Below are 20,099 nucleotides of genomic sequence, written 5' to 3'. Positions count from 1 at the left end.
TTCAGCTTTCCTCAGAAATCAGGCTGTAAACTCTAACGTCAGATCTCTATATTTAGAACAACTCACCCAGACCGCTTTATAGAGCTTCAAAGTTTGGATAGACAACATTTTCTACTCTCACACAGACGTGTAAACCCATATTAGTAGTAAAATATAAAAGTATTGATACAGAGAACTCTTTCTCAGCTGTAGTTTCAATCGCTTAGAGTGAAAAGAGGAGGTTAAAAAAAGTGTTGTAACTTTCTTGTTCCCTTGTAGAGATACAGCAGAAGAATGATACCTGTTTAAGTTCACATGATGTAAATATGATAAATATGTTAACTTAAAAATACAATCAATTTAAAAAAAATCACTTTAAAAAAAGGAAAAGGACGCATTCGCGCCCTTTCCTGGAACCTTGTAAAATTTGATAATACCACGCTGGTGATACTGCAGTGACCTCTAGTGGAGAGTTGCAGAACTTAAAGTCCCTAACTTGAATTTTTGTTTCGAGAATACAAGGCAAACATTTTCATACAAACAAATGTTATAAAAATGATATATTATGCTAACAAAAAATAAAAATTAAAAAAGGGATCTGTAAAATGAATAAAAAAACTAACAATATTCTTCTGGATTTCTTGTGTTTTTTTGTATGGTCGGACATGTGGGGACCCCAATAAATTCAAAAAAAAAAAAAAAAAAGAAATGCTATAATTTGTGGACCAATACTTGATTTCTTTGTCAAATTAAATAAATATATGCTTCCATTTTAAAGTGTGTGCCAAAATTAGAATATCATCAATCTAATCAAAACTAAATGCTTATTCATACATTTCTATAAGAAATCTTCAAGAACAGCGGACTAATTGCTTTTAAAAGAAGAAAAGTATAGTAAAATAATAAAACAGCTGCTTAATGTCGGATTCGAACCAGCTACCGGAAAGCTGAAGTTGAGTTCCCTTCTAGAAAATGTGGAGTGCCACCTAAATACAATGCAGCTACTTAACACAGCAACCCTGTAATATGGAACAAAATGTCATTTATTCTTCTTTATAACTCTAAGCAGTCATGTTTAAAATACTGAACGAGTCTACTGCTTTATTTTACTTTTGTTTTGTTTTTAAGAGTCGGCTGAATTACAGCAGACGTTATTACATAATCACTTTTTTAGGGAACCAATCAGATGTGTTCTTCGACTTCAAAGAAGGCGGGACTTCCGGTGTTGCGCACCCTAACTCGGGCGGATGGGCAGGGTTATCTAAGGTTTTTCTTGTTTATCTCGTTCCCTGTTCTTATCATTTGGAGCCTGAAGCAGTTTGAACGGACTTCTTTGCTCTTAACAGAAGCAGAGCAGTAATTAAATTTCACAGCAGACGCTAGCGATGGAGAAATCGCTTTTACTCCAGTATCCGACAACTATTGCTGTGGTCACTCTGACAGGTAAACTAGCAACTAACTTAACGTGTTCGCTGATCTGAAACCCTGAAGTTCAACACATTGTAACATTCTGTCTACTTTCTTGTAATCTGTGATTATTTATTAAACAGACGCTATCTCAATCCTAAATATTTTTGGTTCCCCCCCTACCGATTATTATTTTTAGACATGTGTATTAACTTTCTTTAAATATTTATCCAACTTTTCAAAAATATATAGTTTCAATGTTACTTAAAAAGGGAACATTTGAATGTTGTTTGATGCAATAAAGACTGTTTTTCTTTAGGTAATTTGCAAGCATAACCTTGAGCACAGGGTCAAACCAAGTTGTGCTTTACCTTCAAACTAGATGACTAACTAACCTGTTGCACATTTTGCTCGTTTTTTTTATTTTTTTATTTTTAGCATATTTGGGGATTTATTCCATTTACTGGAAGTACTGATTCTATGCTTTTGTAATTGCATGTTTTCACAGGAGTGGGCCTTTTTGCCTTTAAGAGATGGATGGCAGGGGGGGTTTGTTGCAGCAAAGTCAGACTGGATGGGAAAACAGTCCTCATAACAGGTGCCAACACTGGAATCGGAAAAGAAACTGCAGTCGATCTGGCTCAAAGAGGTCAGTCACTAGCATGGAGTTTTCTATAAACATTTCATTTTTGGATGAATATACAGTAAAGACCAAACGTTTGGACACACCTTCTCAAAGAGTTTTCTTTATTTTAATGACTATGCAAATTGTAGAGTCACACTGACGGCATCAAAACTATGAATTAAAACATGTGGAATTATATACATAACAAAAAGTGTGAAACAACTGAAACATTTTCATATTCTATGTTATTCCAAGTAGCCACCTTTTGGTTTGATTGCTGCTGTGCACTTTTGGCATTCTCTTGATGAGCTTCAAGAGGTAGTCACCTGAAATGGTCTTCCAACAGTCTTGAAGGAGTTCCCAGAGATGTTTAGCACTTTTTGTCGTTTTGCCTTCACTCTGCGGTCCAGCTCACCCCAAACCATCTGGATTGGGTTCAGGTGACTGGTCATTTGGGGCAGCACCCCATCACTCTCCTTCTTGGTCAAAGAGCCCTTACATAGCCAGGCGGTGTGTTTGGGGTCATTGTTCTGTCGAAAAATAAATGATGGTCCAACTAAACGCAAACCAGATGGAATAGCATGCTGCTGCAAGATGCTGTGGTAGCCATGCTGGTTCAGTACGCCTTCAATTTTGAAGAAATCCCCAACAGTGTCACCAGCAAAGCACCCCCACACCATCACACCTTCTCTTCCATGCTTCACGGTGGGAACCAGGCATGTGGAGTCCATCCGTTCACCTTTTCTGCGTCACACAAAGTCACGGTGGTTGGAACCAAAAATCTCCAATTTGGACTGATTAGACCAAAGCACAGATTTCCACTGGTCTAATGTCCATTCCTTGTGTTCTTTAGCCCAAACAAGTCTCTTCTGCTTGTTGCCTCTCTTTAGCAGTGGTTTCCTAGCAGATATTCTACCATGAAGGCCTGATTCACACAGTCTCCTTGTAACAGTTGTTGTAGAGATGTGTCTGCTGCTAGAACTCTGTGTGCCATTGACCTGCTCTCTAATCTGAGCTGCTGTTAACCTGCGATTTCTGAGGCTGCTGACTCGGATGAACTTATCCTCCACAGCAGAGTCTTTGTCTTCCTTTCCTGGGGCAGTCCGCCTGTGAGCCAGTTTCTTTGTGGTGCTTGATGGTTTTTGTGACTGCACTTGGGGACACTTTCAAAAAATTTCCCAATTTTTCAGACTGACTGATCTTTATTTCTGAAAGTAATGATGGCCACTTGTTTTTTCTGGATTTTGCTGCTTTTTTTCTTGCTATAATACAAATTCCAACAGTCTATTCAGTAGAACTGTCAGCTATGTATCCACCTGACTTCTGCATAACACAACTGATGGTCCCAACCCCATTTATAAGGCAAGAAATCACACTTCTTAAACATGACAGGGCACACCTGTGAAGGGAAAAACATTTCAGGTGACTACCTCTTCAAGCTCATCAAGAGAATGCCAAGAGTGTGTAAAGCAGTAATCAAAGAAAAAGGTGGCTACTATGAAGAACCTAGAATATGAAAAAATTTCAGTTGTATCACACTTTTTTATTATATTCAAGATTCAAGATCAACTTTATTAATCTCAGAAGGGAAATCTACTGTATATATAATATATAATTCCACATGTGTTAATTCACAGTTTTGATGCCTTCAGTGTGAATCGACCATTTTCATAGTCACGAAAATAAAGAAGACTCTATGAATGAGAAGGTGTGTCCAAACTTGTGGTCTGTACTGTACATCCCCATTCAAGAGTCCCAAGATCTAGAATCTGTGTTGCAGGTGCGAGAGTCATCATGGCCTGCAGAGACATGGAGAGAGCCAACAAAGCTGCTGAAGACGTGAGAAAGAGGAGCGGAAATGGAAATGTCATTGTCAAAAAGTTGGACTTGGCATCTCTGGAGTCAGTGAGACATCTTTCCAAAGAAGTTCTTGCAAGTGAAGAGCGACTGGATATTCTCATCAACAATGCAGGTAGATGAGGAGAACTCCATCTACTTAAAGACACACTCCGATTGAAATGTTTTTAGAATGTTCTTGTTGCTGTTTTCTGAGGATGGAGGAACAGATGTAGAAAGAAAATTACGCCTAAAATTGCATTTCTGATTTTTTTTTAATTCAAATTGTTGTGAATTAGGAGCAGATGAAAAAAATTCTGTTTGACAAAGAGCATATTTGTGACGGAGAAAATACAGTGGGTGGGCCGCAAGCTTCTTTTGCTGCTCTATTCTAATAAGATAAACCTTTGTTTTTCCCGCAATGGGGACATTCCAATGTTGCAGCATTACAGGTAGAATTAGAGCAGATAAGTATGTACAAATAAAATGTGTTGCATGTTTGTAAAAGCTTACAGTAAGAGGAAAAATTGAGAATCGCAACAGGGGTAATGATAATGTGGTCAAAAATTGCACAGCATATTTTATAGTGACATAGCATAAAGTAAAGTGAACAATTTCCAGTGAGTTCACTGGGAGCAGCTCTGTTTATAGAGTCTCTCAGCAGGAATGACCTACGATGCTCCTCTTTCAAACACCTGGGGTGTAGCAGTCTGTCGCTACACCCCAGAGCTAGCATAGTTGGACTTGAAGCTTGCAGACAAATAGATACATGTACATCTTTGTTTTCCTCACTCGAGGTGGAAAAAAATGCAACATTGCTTGCCCTTTTTTGTTGCACCAGTAATGTTATGTCAGGGTTGTGAGGGGCTGTAAGCTAGCAGGAGAGAGTGTAAACCGATAGCTTAGTTATATGTGACGGGAATGGGGGCGGGGTTGCCCTGCCCCAACATCCCCCCCACAACTCTAATGAACTCCTGGTGGTCTGCTGAAACTGTGTCCTAGAAAAGGACACTTTTTTTTTTTATTATTTTGGGCTTAAAAATGCACAATCAGAAATAAAAGACAATTGGGAACACTTTTAGAATAGATCAAGAGGATCAGAGTTTAGGCACTACATTTAATGAGGCAACTAATGCTACAAAGCTAATGTCTGTGTGCTTCGTTCCAGGCATCATGAGCTGTCCACAGTGGAAGACTGAGGATGGATTCGAGATGCAGTTTGGCGTGAACCATCTTGGCCACTTCCTGTTGACAAACTGTTTGTTGGATCTTTTGAAGAAGTCGACTCCGAGTCGCATAGTTAATGTCTCCAGCTTAGCACACGAAAAAGGTGCAATCTGACCTTCAGTTTCAGTTGAAAGGATGTTGTGAAAATTGTGTACCATACAGCGTTTATAAAAATGTGTGTGCACACAGGTGAAATTTATTTTGACGACATCAATTTGGAGAAAGATTACCATCCTTGGAAAAGCTACCGTCAAAGCAAACTAGCCAATGTCTTGTTTACAAGAGAGTTGGCCAAGAGGTTGGAAGGTATTGTTCATTATTTGTCTTATTCAAGAGGTTTTGTTCAAATTATTCTAAATAGTAAAAACATTGACAAAATGTGTCTTCATTCTGTCACTTCACAGGAACTGGAGTAACGACATACAGCCTCCACCCAGGAGTGATTAAGACAGAGCTTGGCCGACACTTCTTGCCTACTATACCCTTGTGGAAAAGGGTTTTGTACAAACCTTTCAGTTTCTTCATCAAGTCTTCTTCACAAGGGGCGCAGACAACCATCTACTGCGCTGTGGAGGAAAAGCTGCAAAATGAGAGCGGCCTCTACTACAGGTCAGTCTCCGGGTGTCAATAAATAGACTGGAAAACCGAAGGGGTGTAAGTGAGCCTGTTCTCTTTTCTTCCAATGTTTCTTAATTCAGTTAGCTTCATATGGTCAGAAAATATACAATTCTTTTTTTATTCACTGTAACTGAGAGGTAGGTTAAGCCTGACGTCTGATATCTTTCGCAACCTGCAGGTAATGTTATTAATTAAGCTTTGTCCATTAATGTGTCACTTGTTAGGATTTCCTTTCCAGTAGGGAGGGAAGATTCTTAGTTCCTAAAAGTAATCTATTAGATTAGGGCTGCAGGATATGAGGAAAAGTCTCGATGTGCAATATTATTGATCAATATTGCGATGACGATATAAGTTGCGAAACACGGATTAATAGCAAAACAACCAAAAACATAATTTCCATTTCACTGCAACAGTTTAATTTAATATATTAAATGATTACGTAAATTTAACTTAAATGACACTCCAAATGACCCTCGTCTACATAGGAGGTGAGCATCTAACATAATAGGGCTCCATCTGATTACGGTACTCAAATGGATAAATACTTCAAGCTGCTATAAGATTTTTTTAGCACGTTTGTCGCAATTTTCGCCGTCTTTTGCGATTATGCGAATTGCACTGGTTAATATCGAGATAACAATACATATGAGATTTATTGTTCTGGCCTATTTTAGATAATGTTTTAGTTAAAATTAAAATGTCACTTTGGATTCTTGACATCCAAAATGCTTAACTCTTTGAGACTTGTGTCAACTAAAAAAAACAAAAAGTTTAAACTCAAACTAAATTTATTTATATGGCGCCATTCATTTCAGTTAAAAACACAAAGCCCTTAACATAAAAGCAGATAAAATAATCATAAAAAATTAAAACTATTAAAAACACAGGACAATCACACACAGATGGGACCCCTCCCTCCCAGTTCCCCCAGTAGAACCGTGAACAAACAAAGAACTGCTAAACGCTAAAAGAAGGTCTGGCTTGGTACTGCTGTGAGCAGCCAAGGGCCCACTCTACAGCTATTGGACCACAGAGCGGGACCCCAGCCAGCCCAATGAGAACGGGCACTGCAGCAACAACACCCCCTACAGGTGAAGCCGGTAGTGCCCCAGAACAATGGATCCCCAAGAGGAAACACTGGATTATGAAACATCAGAATAAAAATTATAATAAAATAACAACAATAAAATAAAATAGGATATAACAGTATTATTAAATTAAAAAATAAAATACATAAAATGATTAAAACATAACCTTAGTAAGTAAAATAAAAATTTAAGGAGTAACATATTAAAACATAAAAATAATAATAGTCCTTAAAAAAATTAATTAAGAAATGGATATGTTTTGGTTCTCACCTAAGGAACAACTAGGAGGCCAGTGCCAGAGGACCTCAGGGTCTGCAAGGGCTCATATTTTTAAAATAATATCATTTAAATAAGAAGGCCCAAGACCATTAAAACATTTATAAACCATTAAAAGAATTTTAAAATCAATCCTGAAACGCACAGGGAGCCAATGCAGCAGTTTCCGGTGTCAGACCGCCAAAAGGTGAATGTCTGGCATCAGCACCACTGCTTTTCACTCAATCTCCCATGATGCATTGCGTTAATGTGACGGCGTCTCTTGCTGCTGTTAACTGTTGCAACAAACCCAAACATCTGTTCTAACAGTTTGCACATTTTTGATGAAGTCAGAAATAAACAGTTTGGTTCTTCTTCATGGTTTGTGTTGGAGCACAAAGGAATTACAGTCAGAGATTATAAGAATATAATGTTGTTTTTTTATCTAAATTTAATCAAGCATGCTGTGATTATATATTGGTTCAAAAATTTCTCTTTTAAAAATAAATAAACTACAGTTTGGAAAGAATGTCATTTTATTTGGTTTTCATGAGGTTACAAGAAATTGCATTTTAATACACCGGCGGGCAAATCAACTACCTGGGCAAATTTTCAACAAATTCAGTAGAAGGTTTTTATTGAAAAGAATCACAACTTTAAGGGAAAAAAAAGCTTTAAATTGAAATTTTTTGTGCCTCAGCTATTACCAAAAAAAAGCATGCAAGATCGTGGAGAATGCTGTCCATCAATATAGACTTCAGAGTTTAACCAAAAACTTTGGTTGCTGTTTGTCAAGGAAAAAGTGTACTTGGCTCAGAAAAGGTTGAAAACCACTGCTCTAAAGTATGTCAAAGTGACAAAGACAAAGTCAGCATTTGATCTGAATCAAGCCTCTGTGGACTAACCTGAAAATAACGCGCCACCTGACCTTTGAGCTTTATCATTTTGATCAAGAGGAGGAAGGAACAATGTTGATAGTTCACAGTATTTCTGGAGGGCAAGATGATAAAATTCATAAAAGATGACACATCTAAAAATAGACTGCTATATTAATATTATTGTTTTAATTAATCAATTGGTTTTTTTTAAGTTAGAATAAACTCTAGAATACAATTAGGAGAAATACTTTTAAGAAGAAAATATTTGGGAGGATTTAGGTCTAAAACACAACAAAATGTAGGAACTTTACATCTTGCAGTTTTATTTCTTGAATGTTATGTAGTTAGGTGTGTTCATTTGTGTATGAAGTTATTAGGATTATGGAACAAAAAAGCTTGAACACCTAATTAATGTTTCTAGAAATGGCTTTTTCATAGATTTATTTTCAATTCTGTTTCTATTTTTCTAATCATAATTTGATGTGAAAAAGTAACAATACCATCATAAACAACACCCCTCTTCTCATGCATTAGAACAGTATATTTAAAATATTCCCTGCAAGGTAATTAAACTTCCATTTAGTGTCAGGAGCTTTTTAATGAGCATCAGTTCGGAGTTCACAGTCCTTCAAACGTTGTTCTGCACTGGGTCACATGAGTTTTACCTTTTTCATTGGCCTATAATTAACTTTATCTAAAACTATTAAGTGCAAGTTGAACACAGAAGGCCTAACAAAGGTTTTCTCGGCAGAAAATAGCTACCTGCTAAGTGATGAGAGCACAAACGCTGGCTGGAAAATCAAAGCAATAATCGGAAATAGATTCAAAGACTCGCTGAAGGTGAAGGGATTACAGAGATGCTGGTTGAGTTACTATAAGATATCCTCTTAACTTGGCAGAGATTTTACAAAAGGGGTTTAATGTAAAATTACATTAGAAATTAAATTGGTTATGTTTTCAACCAAACTTTTATTAAATTTGGTTTACTACCAAACCTCTGAAAACGCTAAGGCAGAATTTTCAAGAGTTATATGTCCATATTTTCTTTTGTTTTAATGTTTATATACCAAGAAGAATGCACCTAAATTCATTGCATTTCCTGCAAAAAATGCATGGATGAATGCCTACAGCTGGAGCTTTAGTGTGCTCTTATGTGCTTAAGTACTAAAGAACTTTTAGAAATTACTCCTACCGCTAATTTTGAACGGAGATCAAAATATTTAGGTAAGATTAGATAAATTAAACCATATATGCCAAGTTACCTGAAAAAAAATTGGTGGAAATACTGCTACAGGTGCAGTTATATTTGGGAATGCTGCTTGAATTATTGCAAAACTATTGGGATAAATACTTATACTGGTTGTAAACATTGTAATGATGTCAAATTTTGCAATGGAAAAATAAAAGAATGTCTAGAAAGACTTTAATAAGGTAGATAGTTTATCACTCCCTAAAGGTGTAATTGTTAAACTTTTGGATGTTTTTTTTTTTTTTTACCTGAAAAACCATAGGTAGTTTCTTATTTCAAAAATCCAAAAAGCAAGTTGGTTTCTCTTGAAAAAGGGAAAAATTTTGACAACAGAAATCGTCAAAATGAAACCCTGATGATTGTAGGTGACCAAATATGGACAGAAGTGCTTTCTAAGCAAATATCTACTTTTTTTGGCACATAAAAGCAATTAATAAATTTAAAAAAGGCTCTGGCTGCGTGATTTTACTTGTTTAGCAAAGCAACAGATAGAGAAAACAAACAAAATTCTTATACTTCATCCCTTTTTCGTTAAATGAATAACATTTGTGTATTTGCTCATTTGTTTTGTTTGACTAAAAAAAACAAAACAAAACTTGCTCTCTAAAACTTATAAATGACTTTATTCTCTTTTCTGTATTTCCAGTAATCCATTACCAAATTAATTTGATTACATTTACTAAGACAGCGATGCATTTTCAGCTGCTCAAGCTTATGACCATGAACAAACATTGCTTGATTTCCCTGTCAGTTGTGTGATGTTTTGCATTTGTCGTTCCTTAGCGAGTTATTAACCCACTCCTATGACCGAAGGAGCAAACCTAATTGAGTCTTTTGCTGTGATTGCAGTGACTGTGCACCTAAGACTCCTGCCCCCCAGGCTCTGGATGATGAGGCAGCCAAGAGGCTGTGGGATGTGAGTGCCTCCATGGTCGGCCTCGCTCAGTCGTAGATGCATGGATAATGATGAAAGGCGCCACCCAAAAGAACTTTCTAGAGCTCCATCGAATGTCTGTGATTGTGAGTTCACAGGGAAAAAAATAAAAACCACTTTCATCCACAAGTGATAAACATTTATTTCAAATGTACAACAAACTACTTGCAAAAATACTATGGATAAAACTATGTTTCCTTCTTAACAAATCACAGAAGTCACATGGAAGCTGTACGATCTTAGGTTTGCGATTAGCGTGAAATGACATTTTTAATCAACAAATGTCTACGTTGAGCTTGGGCTCACATGACATTCACCATTGTTTGGAATAAACCTATAAGGATTAAGTGTGCTTTGACGAGCTTTTCTAACACCGCTAATGATAACGCTGTTATTGTCTTTCTCCTGGGCAATAGTAACACATCATAGCTTGTTCTTTGACCTAATATTAAGGCTTTATGTTTATTCATAAATATGTTATTATCTTGTTTCATAAGGGATCAAAATGTTAAAATAAAACGCATGTTGATTACATCAACATAAATAAAATCATTTGACAAATAAATCTGTTTTACTTTGTGTGTGTTCTTTATCTTGAAGGCACTTTGTACACAGTTGCTACAAACAGTCACGTTTCTTTTCACTCGAAGCTACATCTCAAACAAAGGCACCATTCTTTTTTTTGTTTTTTTCTCCAGAAATGGTGCTAATTACATGTGCACAAAATGCACTCAAGTGGCCTGATGGCTACAGATGGACCCTGTATGTTTCCCTACGCACTAAATGGTTTTGTAAAAAGAGCTAGTCTGGAGGAAACGTACCAAGGCTTGGCATCTACATTCAGAAGTGTACTAGATATACAGGAGGTGGAAGGTACAAAGATAATTCTCATGGTTGTCACACAGGGAAGAGATATATCTATATTGCTCAGTTTAAATTCTTCAGGACGCATCCTTCAGCTTCTACATGGCAGACGAAGCACTGGATATGCTTCCTGACAGATGATTTACGCTTGTACTCCCACACTATTTGCTGCAATAGCGCCATCTAATGAGCAAGCTCTTCGAAATCTGAAAGCTGCTTCATCTGTTCCACTTGCATAGAGTGCCTTCTCACGAGCTTTTTCTTTGACTTGAAACCTCCTCTCTTTGGTGTGTTTGGTGCTACTGGAGCTATGGATCGGATTCCTGTGGCCAGAGGCGAGGAGGGCTTGTTGCTGGCCCCGATGTCAGGAATAGGAGGGTTCGGGTTGATGTTCAAAGGGGGTAGGTGGCCAGGCCGGGTGTGGGAGATGTAGTCCAGAAGCAGCGTGCCCGAGCCTCTCCGCTCCAAGAGGCCGGGCACAGGCCTGCGTGCAGAGCTGGGAGAAGACGTGTTGGCGTTGCTATCCAGAGACTCCCTGGAACTGGTGAGCAACGCGAGTGGTGAAGTGTTGAGCTTCCTTCGCTCCACTGGGACTTTAGGAGAGTCTAACATGGCTGAGTCGGAGTAGAGCTGAGAGTCTGAGTCATAGTGATCATTTCCAAGACGTCTCCGGTGCATTGTGTCTCTCAGACTGATGAGTCCGGTGTTGCAGCTGCTGCTCTCCTGCTCTGTGGGCACGGTACTGCGGCGAGCCAGTGTCTGGTGCTGGCCCATAGATCTTTCGTACGACTGTTTAGATGTTGGAGGAACTGATAATGAGGGCGTCATTTTGCAGGCCTGGTCACCTACCAGGGGTAGAAGGCTATCCTTGCCGTCCACACTGTTTTGTCGTGATAGCGTTGACCTTTTACTCAGAGATAGTCCGTTCACCCCAGCAACAGCATCCTCATCGGAGCTGGCCTTTTTGCTCTCCTCATGGGCAGCGGCTGCAGCCAGGACGGAGGGAGCAATTAGCCCCCAGGGTTCTGATTGGAGCCGCTTCAGCTGAGGCAAACGCGCTCGCTTGGGGTTTGCCGGACGGCGAGTCGGAGAAGTGGGTCCGTTTGTGAGCTTGGCAGCTGCACCAGAGGACTTTATCTTGGTCTGGAAGCTGAAGACTGTGTTTTGATGCTCCTGCTCAGATGCAGGAGATGCAGTAACATCAATATCGGAAGGAGAGGCACAATATTCTGAAGATGACCTCTCAACCAACTCTGGAGACGGAGGAACATTTAGATACTGTTTGGTAGTTTTAGTGCCAGATGGGGACTTGTCTGTAGTGATTATAATCACCTCCTTCCCTTTAGCTTTACAAGCATCCAAGAGTAATTTTAATGTCTCCTTATCGTCAGCATTGATGGCGTAGACGAGAGCTGAAGCTCCGGTTCTGTCGTCCAGACTGGGATCAGCCCCATTGCTCAACAGGTGCCCCACCACCTCATGACCCGCTTTATGGATGCAGGCGTGCATCAGAGCTGTCCGGCCTGCCTTGTCCTGTATGTTAGGGTCTGCCTGGTTGTCCAACAGATACTTGACCAGTTTGGACTTGCTTACACTCTGTGGGTCTGAGTGTGTTGACATGCAGGCCACCATAAGGGGCGTCTCCCCTCGTTCGTTGCTCTCATTGATGTACGCGCCTCCTTCCAACAGTAGCCTGGTGAGTCTCAAGCGTCTGAGCCACACAGCCTTCAGGAGAGAGTTTCCGTCTGTGCGCAGCTCCAGAATGTCAGCCATTTCCCAGCCAGTCACGGATCTTTTCAGCATTAACTCACAGCTTGAGGCCCTTTGAACACATTGTAGAATTAGTTCAGCTTACATTACAAAATCTTGTTAATAAAACTCAGTTTGGTTTGTTTAGCTTTTCTGCAAAATTATAACAACCAGCAGATGGCAGTCTGTTCCTATAAAAAAAAATCTAAATAAACAGAATTCTTATTGTTTCTTTCACAATAGATAAGCTCCTCATTTAAAAAGCTGGGTGGAAGCAGACTAAACAGATTTTTTTTACTCTATCAATGTGCCAAAAATCATACAAACCAATTTAAACCGGTCATGTGGGGTTTTTAGGACATAAAGATCAAAACGGATATTTTATATAAGTTGAGCCTTTCTAGCTGTGCGCAAAGTCCTCGACAGATGCGCATGTTTCATATTAATAAAATTAACAACAGTAATAATCATTTTTAAGGAGGACAGACTTAAAGCAGTCGCATATCTCCATTTTAAAAAGTGCCGTGGATACATGGTGGCATTAAATCAGCTCTTAGATCCGCCAGAGTCGCTGTCCTTGGTGCTGATTTCCTAAACTTGGAGGTAGTCACCTTTTTTGACAAATAATTACATCCAATGCCGCTTTATTTATATAGATATCTATTTTTAATTAAGAAAATTATGGGCAATGTTAAACTGCAGGAATCATGCTTCTGTTTTTTTATCTTGTGTGACACGAAAAAGAATAATAGTCTAAATCCTTCAGCGGCAATGAAAGAAAAAAAACAAAAACCTTTAACTAATCAACCTCAAACACATTTAACTGTCTAATTACTCAGAGAAAGACAAACTTGTTCGCTTACCTGGTCAGAGAAGATATTCTCCATGTTCAAAGTGTCACCAAACAGGAATGATATCGGTTTGGTGGGGGGAAAAAGACTCAAAAAACAAAGTTTGTCTTTACAATAATCTTATAATTTGGCAGTGGGGGGCTTCTGTCGACGCGTCCTAGTTTCGCTGAGCCGAACCTCTGTCACCATGAGCCGTGTGGCTTTTGTTCCGGAGACACGTCCAATGGGGAGTATTCCTTTGACTGCGCACTCAAAGATCACAACCTGGAGATGCAGCGGGTTATAAATAACTTAGTTTCTTGCTTGTTGAATGAAACGTGTGTTCTCTTGACGTCATAGTCGACCGAAATAAATTGCGTCTGATGAAAAACCTCTGTCCTGATCTTCAGCTTCATCTGCGGGACGCAAACCAGCGCCGCCTCCTAAAAATACGCGCGTCTGCCTGATTTTAACTCTACAGTTATCTACAGTTATCTACAAATCGCTTATCTACAGATAAGCGATTTGTAAACAAATAATGCTATAGTTTGCTCATGATACAAACAACAAGCACCTGCCTCTATAATGCTCTGGCACAGACTTTGCCTTAAAGTGTGAACCATAAATCCAGTGTTGCGCGTCAGCGTTGGAGTAAAAGCTGCCTTCATGTGTCATGTTAGGAGCCCAGCAAAGACAGTTCAGTCATGGAATGTGACAGACAGATCTGCTCTGCATCCCCATACTGCGGCTTCTCACAGGAAATTCCAATAAGTCACACTCGTGAGCTATCTTATTCATTAAAACAACAGAACAACGTTTCATGCAGAGTCCCTGGGAAATTGAACATTTTAAGTAATCAGTTTTCTTCTACCTTTTGTGTGTGTTTTTTTCTTCTTTTTGGATGTTTGACAAAAATGTTTATACTTGTAGATATATTTACAATTAAAGGGGGCAAAACCTGTAGCAGCCATCATAGCTATACAGCCTAATAGGGACATTTCTATTTTTAGGTTGCTATGAGACAGCACAGAGGCAGTTTCTAATGAGAACAGTGATGTTCTCAGCCCTGCAAGGAACAGGTAAATCAGACACACAACATTCCACCAACAACATAGGAGCTTTTATGACATTTTCCCAGCATTCAAAGGTGGTGTTTGTCTTTTTTTCCTCCTTTCTTTTACTCATAAGTAAGCTACCAGCGTCACGTTCAGTCATCAGGCCTTTGACCCCTGTCCTTTTTTTTTTCCTCAGAGGCGAGGACTAATCACTTTATTACCCGTCCAAACACCTGACATCTCAGGACTCCACTTGTCAATGCTGGCAATAATTTCTCACCTGTGATTGGCTGCTCCTCCCAGAGGATGTGTTGTTTACACAGCACACAGAGAGTGGTTTTATAAAACACAGACTCACTGTTGTCACCAAGTATAAGGATGACTCCCTTCCATATATCTCTAGGAGGTGTTAGGATATAATCTTTTAACAAAACAATATTACTTTTTTTTTAGATAAGGACAAATGGATAACATCTCCGTAATCAGTTGGCCTTTTCTTGTTCACAGGAAATAAAGAGCACCAATCCTAAATTTAAAACAAAACAACTACATTTCTCCTCCTGCTGTTAGATGCAGAGAGCTCCTCCAGCAGACACATGATAGACCAGGGACATTCATTAGCAGTGGGAGCCACAGGGGCGTCACTGGTCCTCATATGGTGTGATCTTTGCCCTGACAATGATGTTGTCAGTGGTATATTAAAGGGGGAAATAAATAATTTAAATGCTATCACCCCTGGGAACACTTTCCATTTTCAAATATCTTATTCCGCAGCTGCTGCTCTCACCCTTGCCATTCTAAATATAATCTTTTCATTCTGTCTGCATTGTAAGGTTTTTACTCATCAGATCACTGCATAGTTCAGGAGCTATTTATACCACTTGTCAAAGGAGGATATATGTGAATTATATATATATATATATATATATATATATATATATATATATATATATATATATATATATATATATATATATATATATATATATATATATATATATATATATATATATATATATACTTTTAACAGTGAAACTCCTTACCTTGCAATTAAATTATGTTCATGATCTTTATTACCAAGGACTGACATGATAGTGCTAAAAGATGCTTAACTTTCATTAAATCTGAACTTAAATTGTCAGAATAAGAGTATAACCTTGGACTGTCATTCAATCCAGCGAAGTTCGACTGTTTTGGCACTCTGAAAAGTGGCAAAATTCCCCCTTTCTACCTGTTAATGTCTTTTACTCGTCTGAAAACCCATGAAAACTGTGAAAACGGCAAAAAGCTGTTTTGTTGGGGATGTATGGTTGAGAGTGGCCACCTTCTGGAGTCTCTAATGGTTGCTGGGAAACTGCTAGGTATCAAGAAATAGTCTGAAACATAACACCCCCAAAACTGTGGATTTGTTGTTTTGACACTTTGCCTTATAGCTTCGTCTCATCCTCGGTCCAGTCTTTGTACTGAGGTTAGTTAGTTTGTTGTCACTAGCAGCCTCATATCTGTCATGCAGAGGCTCTCCACAAGAAGCTGACAAAATAAAGATCAGTGGTTTCTGTGTTGACACAAGAGCAGATCATTGTTTTTTTTTTTTTTGTTTTTTTAGAAAACTGTCCCATAAGAATTTTTTCTTTGGATACCAATCTTTAATTTTCTCTCAACACAATTTAGATTGGAGCACTGAGAAGATTAATTTTGCACATTTATCATCTGCTTTTGTTGTGCTGCTGCTTTTCTTCTTCGGTGGTGTTTATCTCTTTAAAAGCAGAGTTTGACATTCTCATGGCATTTGGTGTCTCTGCGATTTTGTCAAGCGGACGTGTGGGCTGCGACAGCATTAAACTGGCATGAGCCCTGCTGCAGCTTAGCACTGGACCACTCCTTGCCTCCCTCCTACCTCGACACATTTAGGAAAATGCCTCCAGTGCAGCCAAAAAATCCAGACCCTCCCCCTACATCCCTCCACATGTGCTGCAACAGATTACACACTCCCCACCACCGCCACCACCTTTTATCCACTAATGATTACAGCCCATTAAGAATAACACTTTGATCTTTTTCGTATTGAAAAGTGTTACTTTCTTGTGCTTGAAATTCTGAAACGGTTCCATTCCTCCTTCCATCTTGTTCTCCATCTTCTCCCCGTCTTCTGTTCTCCCTCGTCACACTGTGCAGACCAACACCTGCCCTTCTGGCCAGCAGTAATGGAGTTGAGCATTATTCAAGAGCATTATACCGCCAACTGTTTTGCTGGGTGATCATTGTGTATGTTGGTTGTATCCTAGGAGATTGGTGAATATCTAATAAGGAGTTTGTTACTCATTTTGCAGAGTGGGCACTTTGATGTCCGCCGTGTTGAATTTTCTGTTTTAGCTCAACGTCCTCCTAATGAAGCGCAGGGCTTGAAGCCTCAGAACTGGTTGCTTATCAACTCTACAAGCCTCTTATTAGGAGTCGTTGTGATGCCTTTAATTGGATCCTGGAATAAGAGGAAGCGTAATGAATTGTCAGTAACCAAGTGGAGGAGATTTATGCACAGATGACGGTTTTGTTAACACTGTGACTTCCATCTATGTCCAAACTGAAAGATAAAGCTCTTTATATTAATTAGTTTTATGAATGTTAATCTGCTTTGTTTTTGCAAAGAGATATGTTGCAGTTTGCACATATTTATTTATTTTTTTGGAGAATTTGTCACGCTTTCGTGCAAATTGCACAAGTGGAATAAAAAGGCACTCCAAGCTTGCATGAACTTGAACCGTCTAAAAATTATCTGAAAAACCACAAAAATAAAATCAAAAACTAAAATTAAGACAAAGCTTTCCAATGCACTCTGTAAGGGTTCACTGGTCAATTCAGGAACATTATTTCTTGTGGTCCCCCAAGATGCTTTGTATTACGACGGCCCCGACAAGCAATTCACACCAACCCAAACCTGGTCCCCATAAAAAAAAAATGTTTTGGAAAACATAATTAATTTTTTACAAATCAAAATTAGATGTTGAGGGCCTGTACCACACAATTCTTAAGCCTTTTATAGAAACAATATCCACATATATGATAATATATTACATTTGGCACACAAAAGAACACATTTTTTATTAAAAATTCGGTCTTTTTATGAGCTCTTGTCCAACCCGGAAGTAAGACGCCTCGATCTCTGAGGCACTGGCTTTCGCTCCGTTTGGATGCCACCCATTTCATGAACCTGGAGCCGGTCTCGGCAGCGCATCTGCGTCCCGCCCACGAAAACAAACAACATTCAAACTTGTTGTGCATAGAAGTCATCATCCCTTTGTTTACACTCTCACCTGCTAGCTTACAGCCCCTCACAACCCCAACCTAACATTAGCAGTGCAACAAAAATGGCGAGCAATATCCAGCTGCAAAGTTTTGATCCAGACACCGGACGAGAAAAATAAAAATGTTTATGAATCTAGTCGTCTACAAGAGGATACATCGGAATGGAGAAGAGCGGGGAGCTTGCAGCCCATCTATTGCAGCTTTTAAGTCACAACTACAACCTTTTTGCGATGGCTTTTTTGCATCTGGTCCTGATTCACAACGATTTAAATAATTAAAAACACTCAGAAACACAATTTGAGGCTTATATTTCTTTATATATGTCCTCCATCATAAGAAAAATGCTACAAGAAGATTTTAAAAACAACAAAAACATAATTTTCATTGGAGTTGGTTTTTGAACTAGAAATAGATAAATCAACCAGTCAAAGAACATGCTATACATCCAATCACAAAGACACAGAATGAAAATCACACAAATACGTTTTATCGTAAATAAGAGCATTGAAGAATTGTGTTATGTCGTGGGGTTGGTGCAGGACCCAAATGCAGAGGCAGGGTGTTCTAATAAACAAGGGATTTTTAATATAACAAAAGGCGCTGCCAAGCAGGGAAACCAGAAAACCAACTGACGGGGTACACAGAAAAACAGGGTGGCAGACAGTATGGACCAGCACAAGAGGAAGGTAGTGACAGGACATATACATACTCATAGGACTGATGAGACACAGATGCAAACGATCAGGGGAGAATGGGACAAGGGAAGGCAAACTCAAATTAAGACAGGCAGGGAGAACCTTCAAAATGAGACAGGAAGTTGAATACAACACAAACAGAACCCAAACCACAACAAATTGGAAGGGTTATCCACACTCCCATTGACCCCAAATAACTTGTGTGTCTTACACTCCCACACACAATCCATTGTCTTCATCTAACATGCATTAGGTAAAATAATTAAAGTCTGACAATGCATGTAGCTTGTTGACCACGCTTTTACAAGGCTGTTAACTGAGATAAAGAGTAAACATTGTTATAGCAAAAAATATTTTTACATTAAAAAAAACACATTGATATAAAATAAACAACTGATGAAAAACCTGGCAGATAAAATGCAACATTTGGATTAAAAACAACCAGTGACGTAAAGTACAAAGTCATTTCGCACCTTTCCATTTAACCATGACTCATGATTTGTGGTATTAATGTTAATTCATCATTTGTGTTGTCGTGCCAGCATTATTGCGCTGTGCCAGTCCATAATACAAAGAAATCTTGTCATTTAAAAGGTGTTTTTTTGTGATGCTATTAGGATCTTTTTCCAGATGTGGAGTGACATTACATTACTCACAATTTTATGTAGAAATTAGCCTGCTTCTGCTGTACAGAAATTAAGCAAGTAGAATGTATTTTCCATCCCACAGCCTCTACATTGAATGCACATTGACATGCCTTCGTGTGAAATTACATTGGCTTTATGCCTATATGTTAAAAGGTTTGTGTGCTCCTGTTTAAAATGTTCTGTTCTAATATTTAAACATTATTTTTTCTGTGTACTGTGTGACAGGCTTTTAGTTTCATTGCCATATTTATTAGCGATAAAAATCTTCAATCTGCTGGCTTTAAACGAACTTCAGTGTGAGCTGTGTTCTGTGCTGTGAATTCATCACATAGTGTTTTAGATATGCCAGAAGTTTGGGGCTGTCAGAGTATGTGGGTACATTAGTGTGAATGAGAGGCTGTTTTGACAGTGAGATAGACAACTTCACTTCCCTGCTTGTAGTTCACACCCCTGAGACTGTGACGTATTTGACACCATTAGGCTCTCTGACCAAAATACACCTCCTCTGCGGCACATTGTGAGTAAAAGAGCTTCTATTTTTTTTTTTTGGAGTATGTTTTCGTCTGTGATGTTGCTCTGTCCTTGAGAATGTCTCTTGATGAGCACAATCAGACATGACAGGAGCAAACAGCCGGGCTTCGCCAAAACGGGTCCACGGCCGATGACAGAACTAACAACAGAGCCCCGGCTAAACATGGCTTTAATGCTGGATACCTTCTACCGGTTCATCTGTAAATAATCTTCAAACAACTGTCTCAGCCTGGCCTAATAAATTCAAGATACTGTCTAATCACAATTCTTTTATAACAACAGAAGTTTGTTGATAAAAGTTCTCTGTGTGGCAAGACTAAAGCTTTGCA

The 20,099-nt window shown here is 38.8% G+C and overlaps 2 protein-coding genes across 2 annotated transcripts; one reads left to right on the top strand and one right to left on the bottom strand.

Annotated features, from left to right (window-relative positions):
• Positions 1-1,203: 1,203 nt before the first annotated feature.
• Positions 1,204-10,661, top strand: si:ch211-107o10.3 (retinol dehydrogenase 13). Its single transcript, XM_004069654.5, has 7 exons — positions 1,204-1,422; positions 1,895-2,035; positions 3,792-3,983; positions 5,016-5,177; positions 5,264-5,380; positions 5,479-5,683; positions 10,012-10,661. The coding sequence occupies exons 1-7, from the start codon at positions 1,365-1,367 to the stop codon at positions 10,112-10,114; spliced, it is 978 nt and encodes a 325-aa protein (XP_004069702.1). The 5' UTR covers positions 1,204-1,364; the 3' UTR covers positions 10,115-10,661.
• ankrd34c (ankyrin repeat domain 34C) lies at positions 9,767-13,957 on the bottom strand. Its single transcript, XM_004070020.5, has 2 exons — positions 13,573-13,957; positions 9,767-12,782 (listed from the first exon to the last, which is right to left on the bottom strand). The coding sequence occupies exon 2, from the start codon at positions 12,761-12,763 to the stop codon at positions 11,144-11,146; it is 1,620 nt and encodes a 539-aa protein (XP_004070068.1). The 5' UTR covers positions 12,764-12,782; positions 13,573-13,957; the 3' UTR covers positions 9,767-11,143.
• Positions 13,958-20,099: the final 6,142 nt, after the last annotated feature.

The sequence above is a fragment of the Oryzias latipes genome, chromosome 6 (assembly GCF_053564925.1).
Source record: "Oryzias latipes strain Hd-rR chromosome 6, Olatipes_Hd-rR_3.1".
NCBI classification, from domain to species: domain Eukaryota; kingdom Metazoa; phylum Chordata; class Actinopteri; order Beloniformes; family Adrianichthyidae; genus Oryzias; species Oryzias latipes.
This window is presented reverse-complemented; position numbering and strand designations above follow the sequence as displayed.

Bases quoted from the DNA above. Each gene is read 5' to 3' on its own strand.
- si:ch211-107o10.3 (XM_004069654.5), top strand. From the start codon at position 1,365: ATGGAGAAATCGCTTTTACTCCAGTATCCGACAACTATTGCTGTGGTC. The intron at 2,036-3,791 runs GTCAGTCACTAG...TCTGTGTTGCAG, and splicing joins AGTCGATCTGGCTCAAAGAG to GTGCGAGAGTCATCATGGCC. The intron at 5,178-5,263 runs GTGCAATCTGAC...GTGTGCACACAG, and splicing joins CAGCTTAGCACACGAAAAAG to GTGAAATTTATTTTGACGAC.
- ankrd34c (XM_004070020.5), bottom strand. From the start codon at position 12,763: ATGCTGAAAAGATCCGTGACTGGCTGGGAAATGGCTGACATTCTGGAG.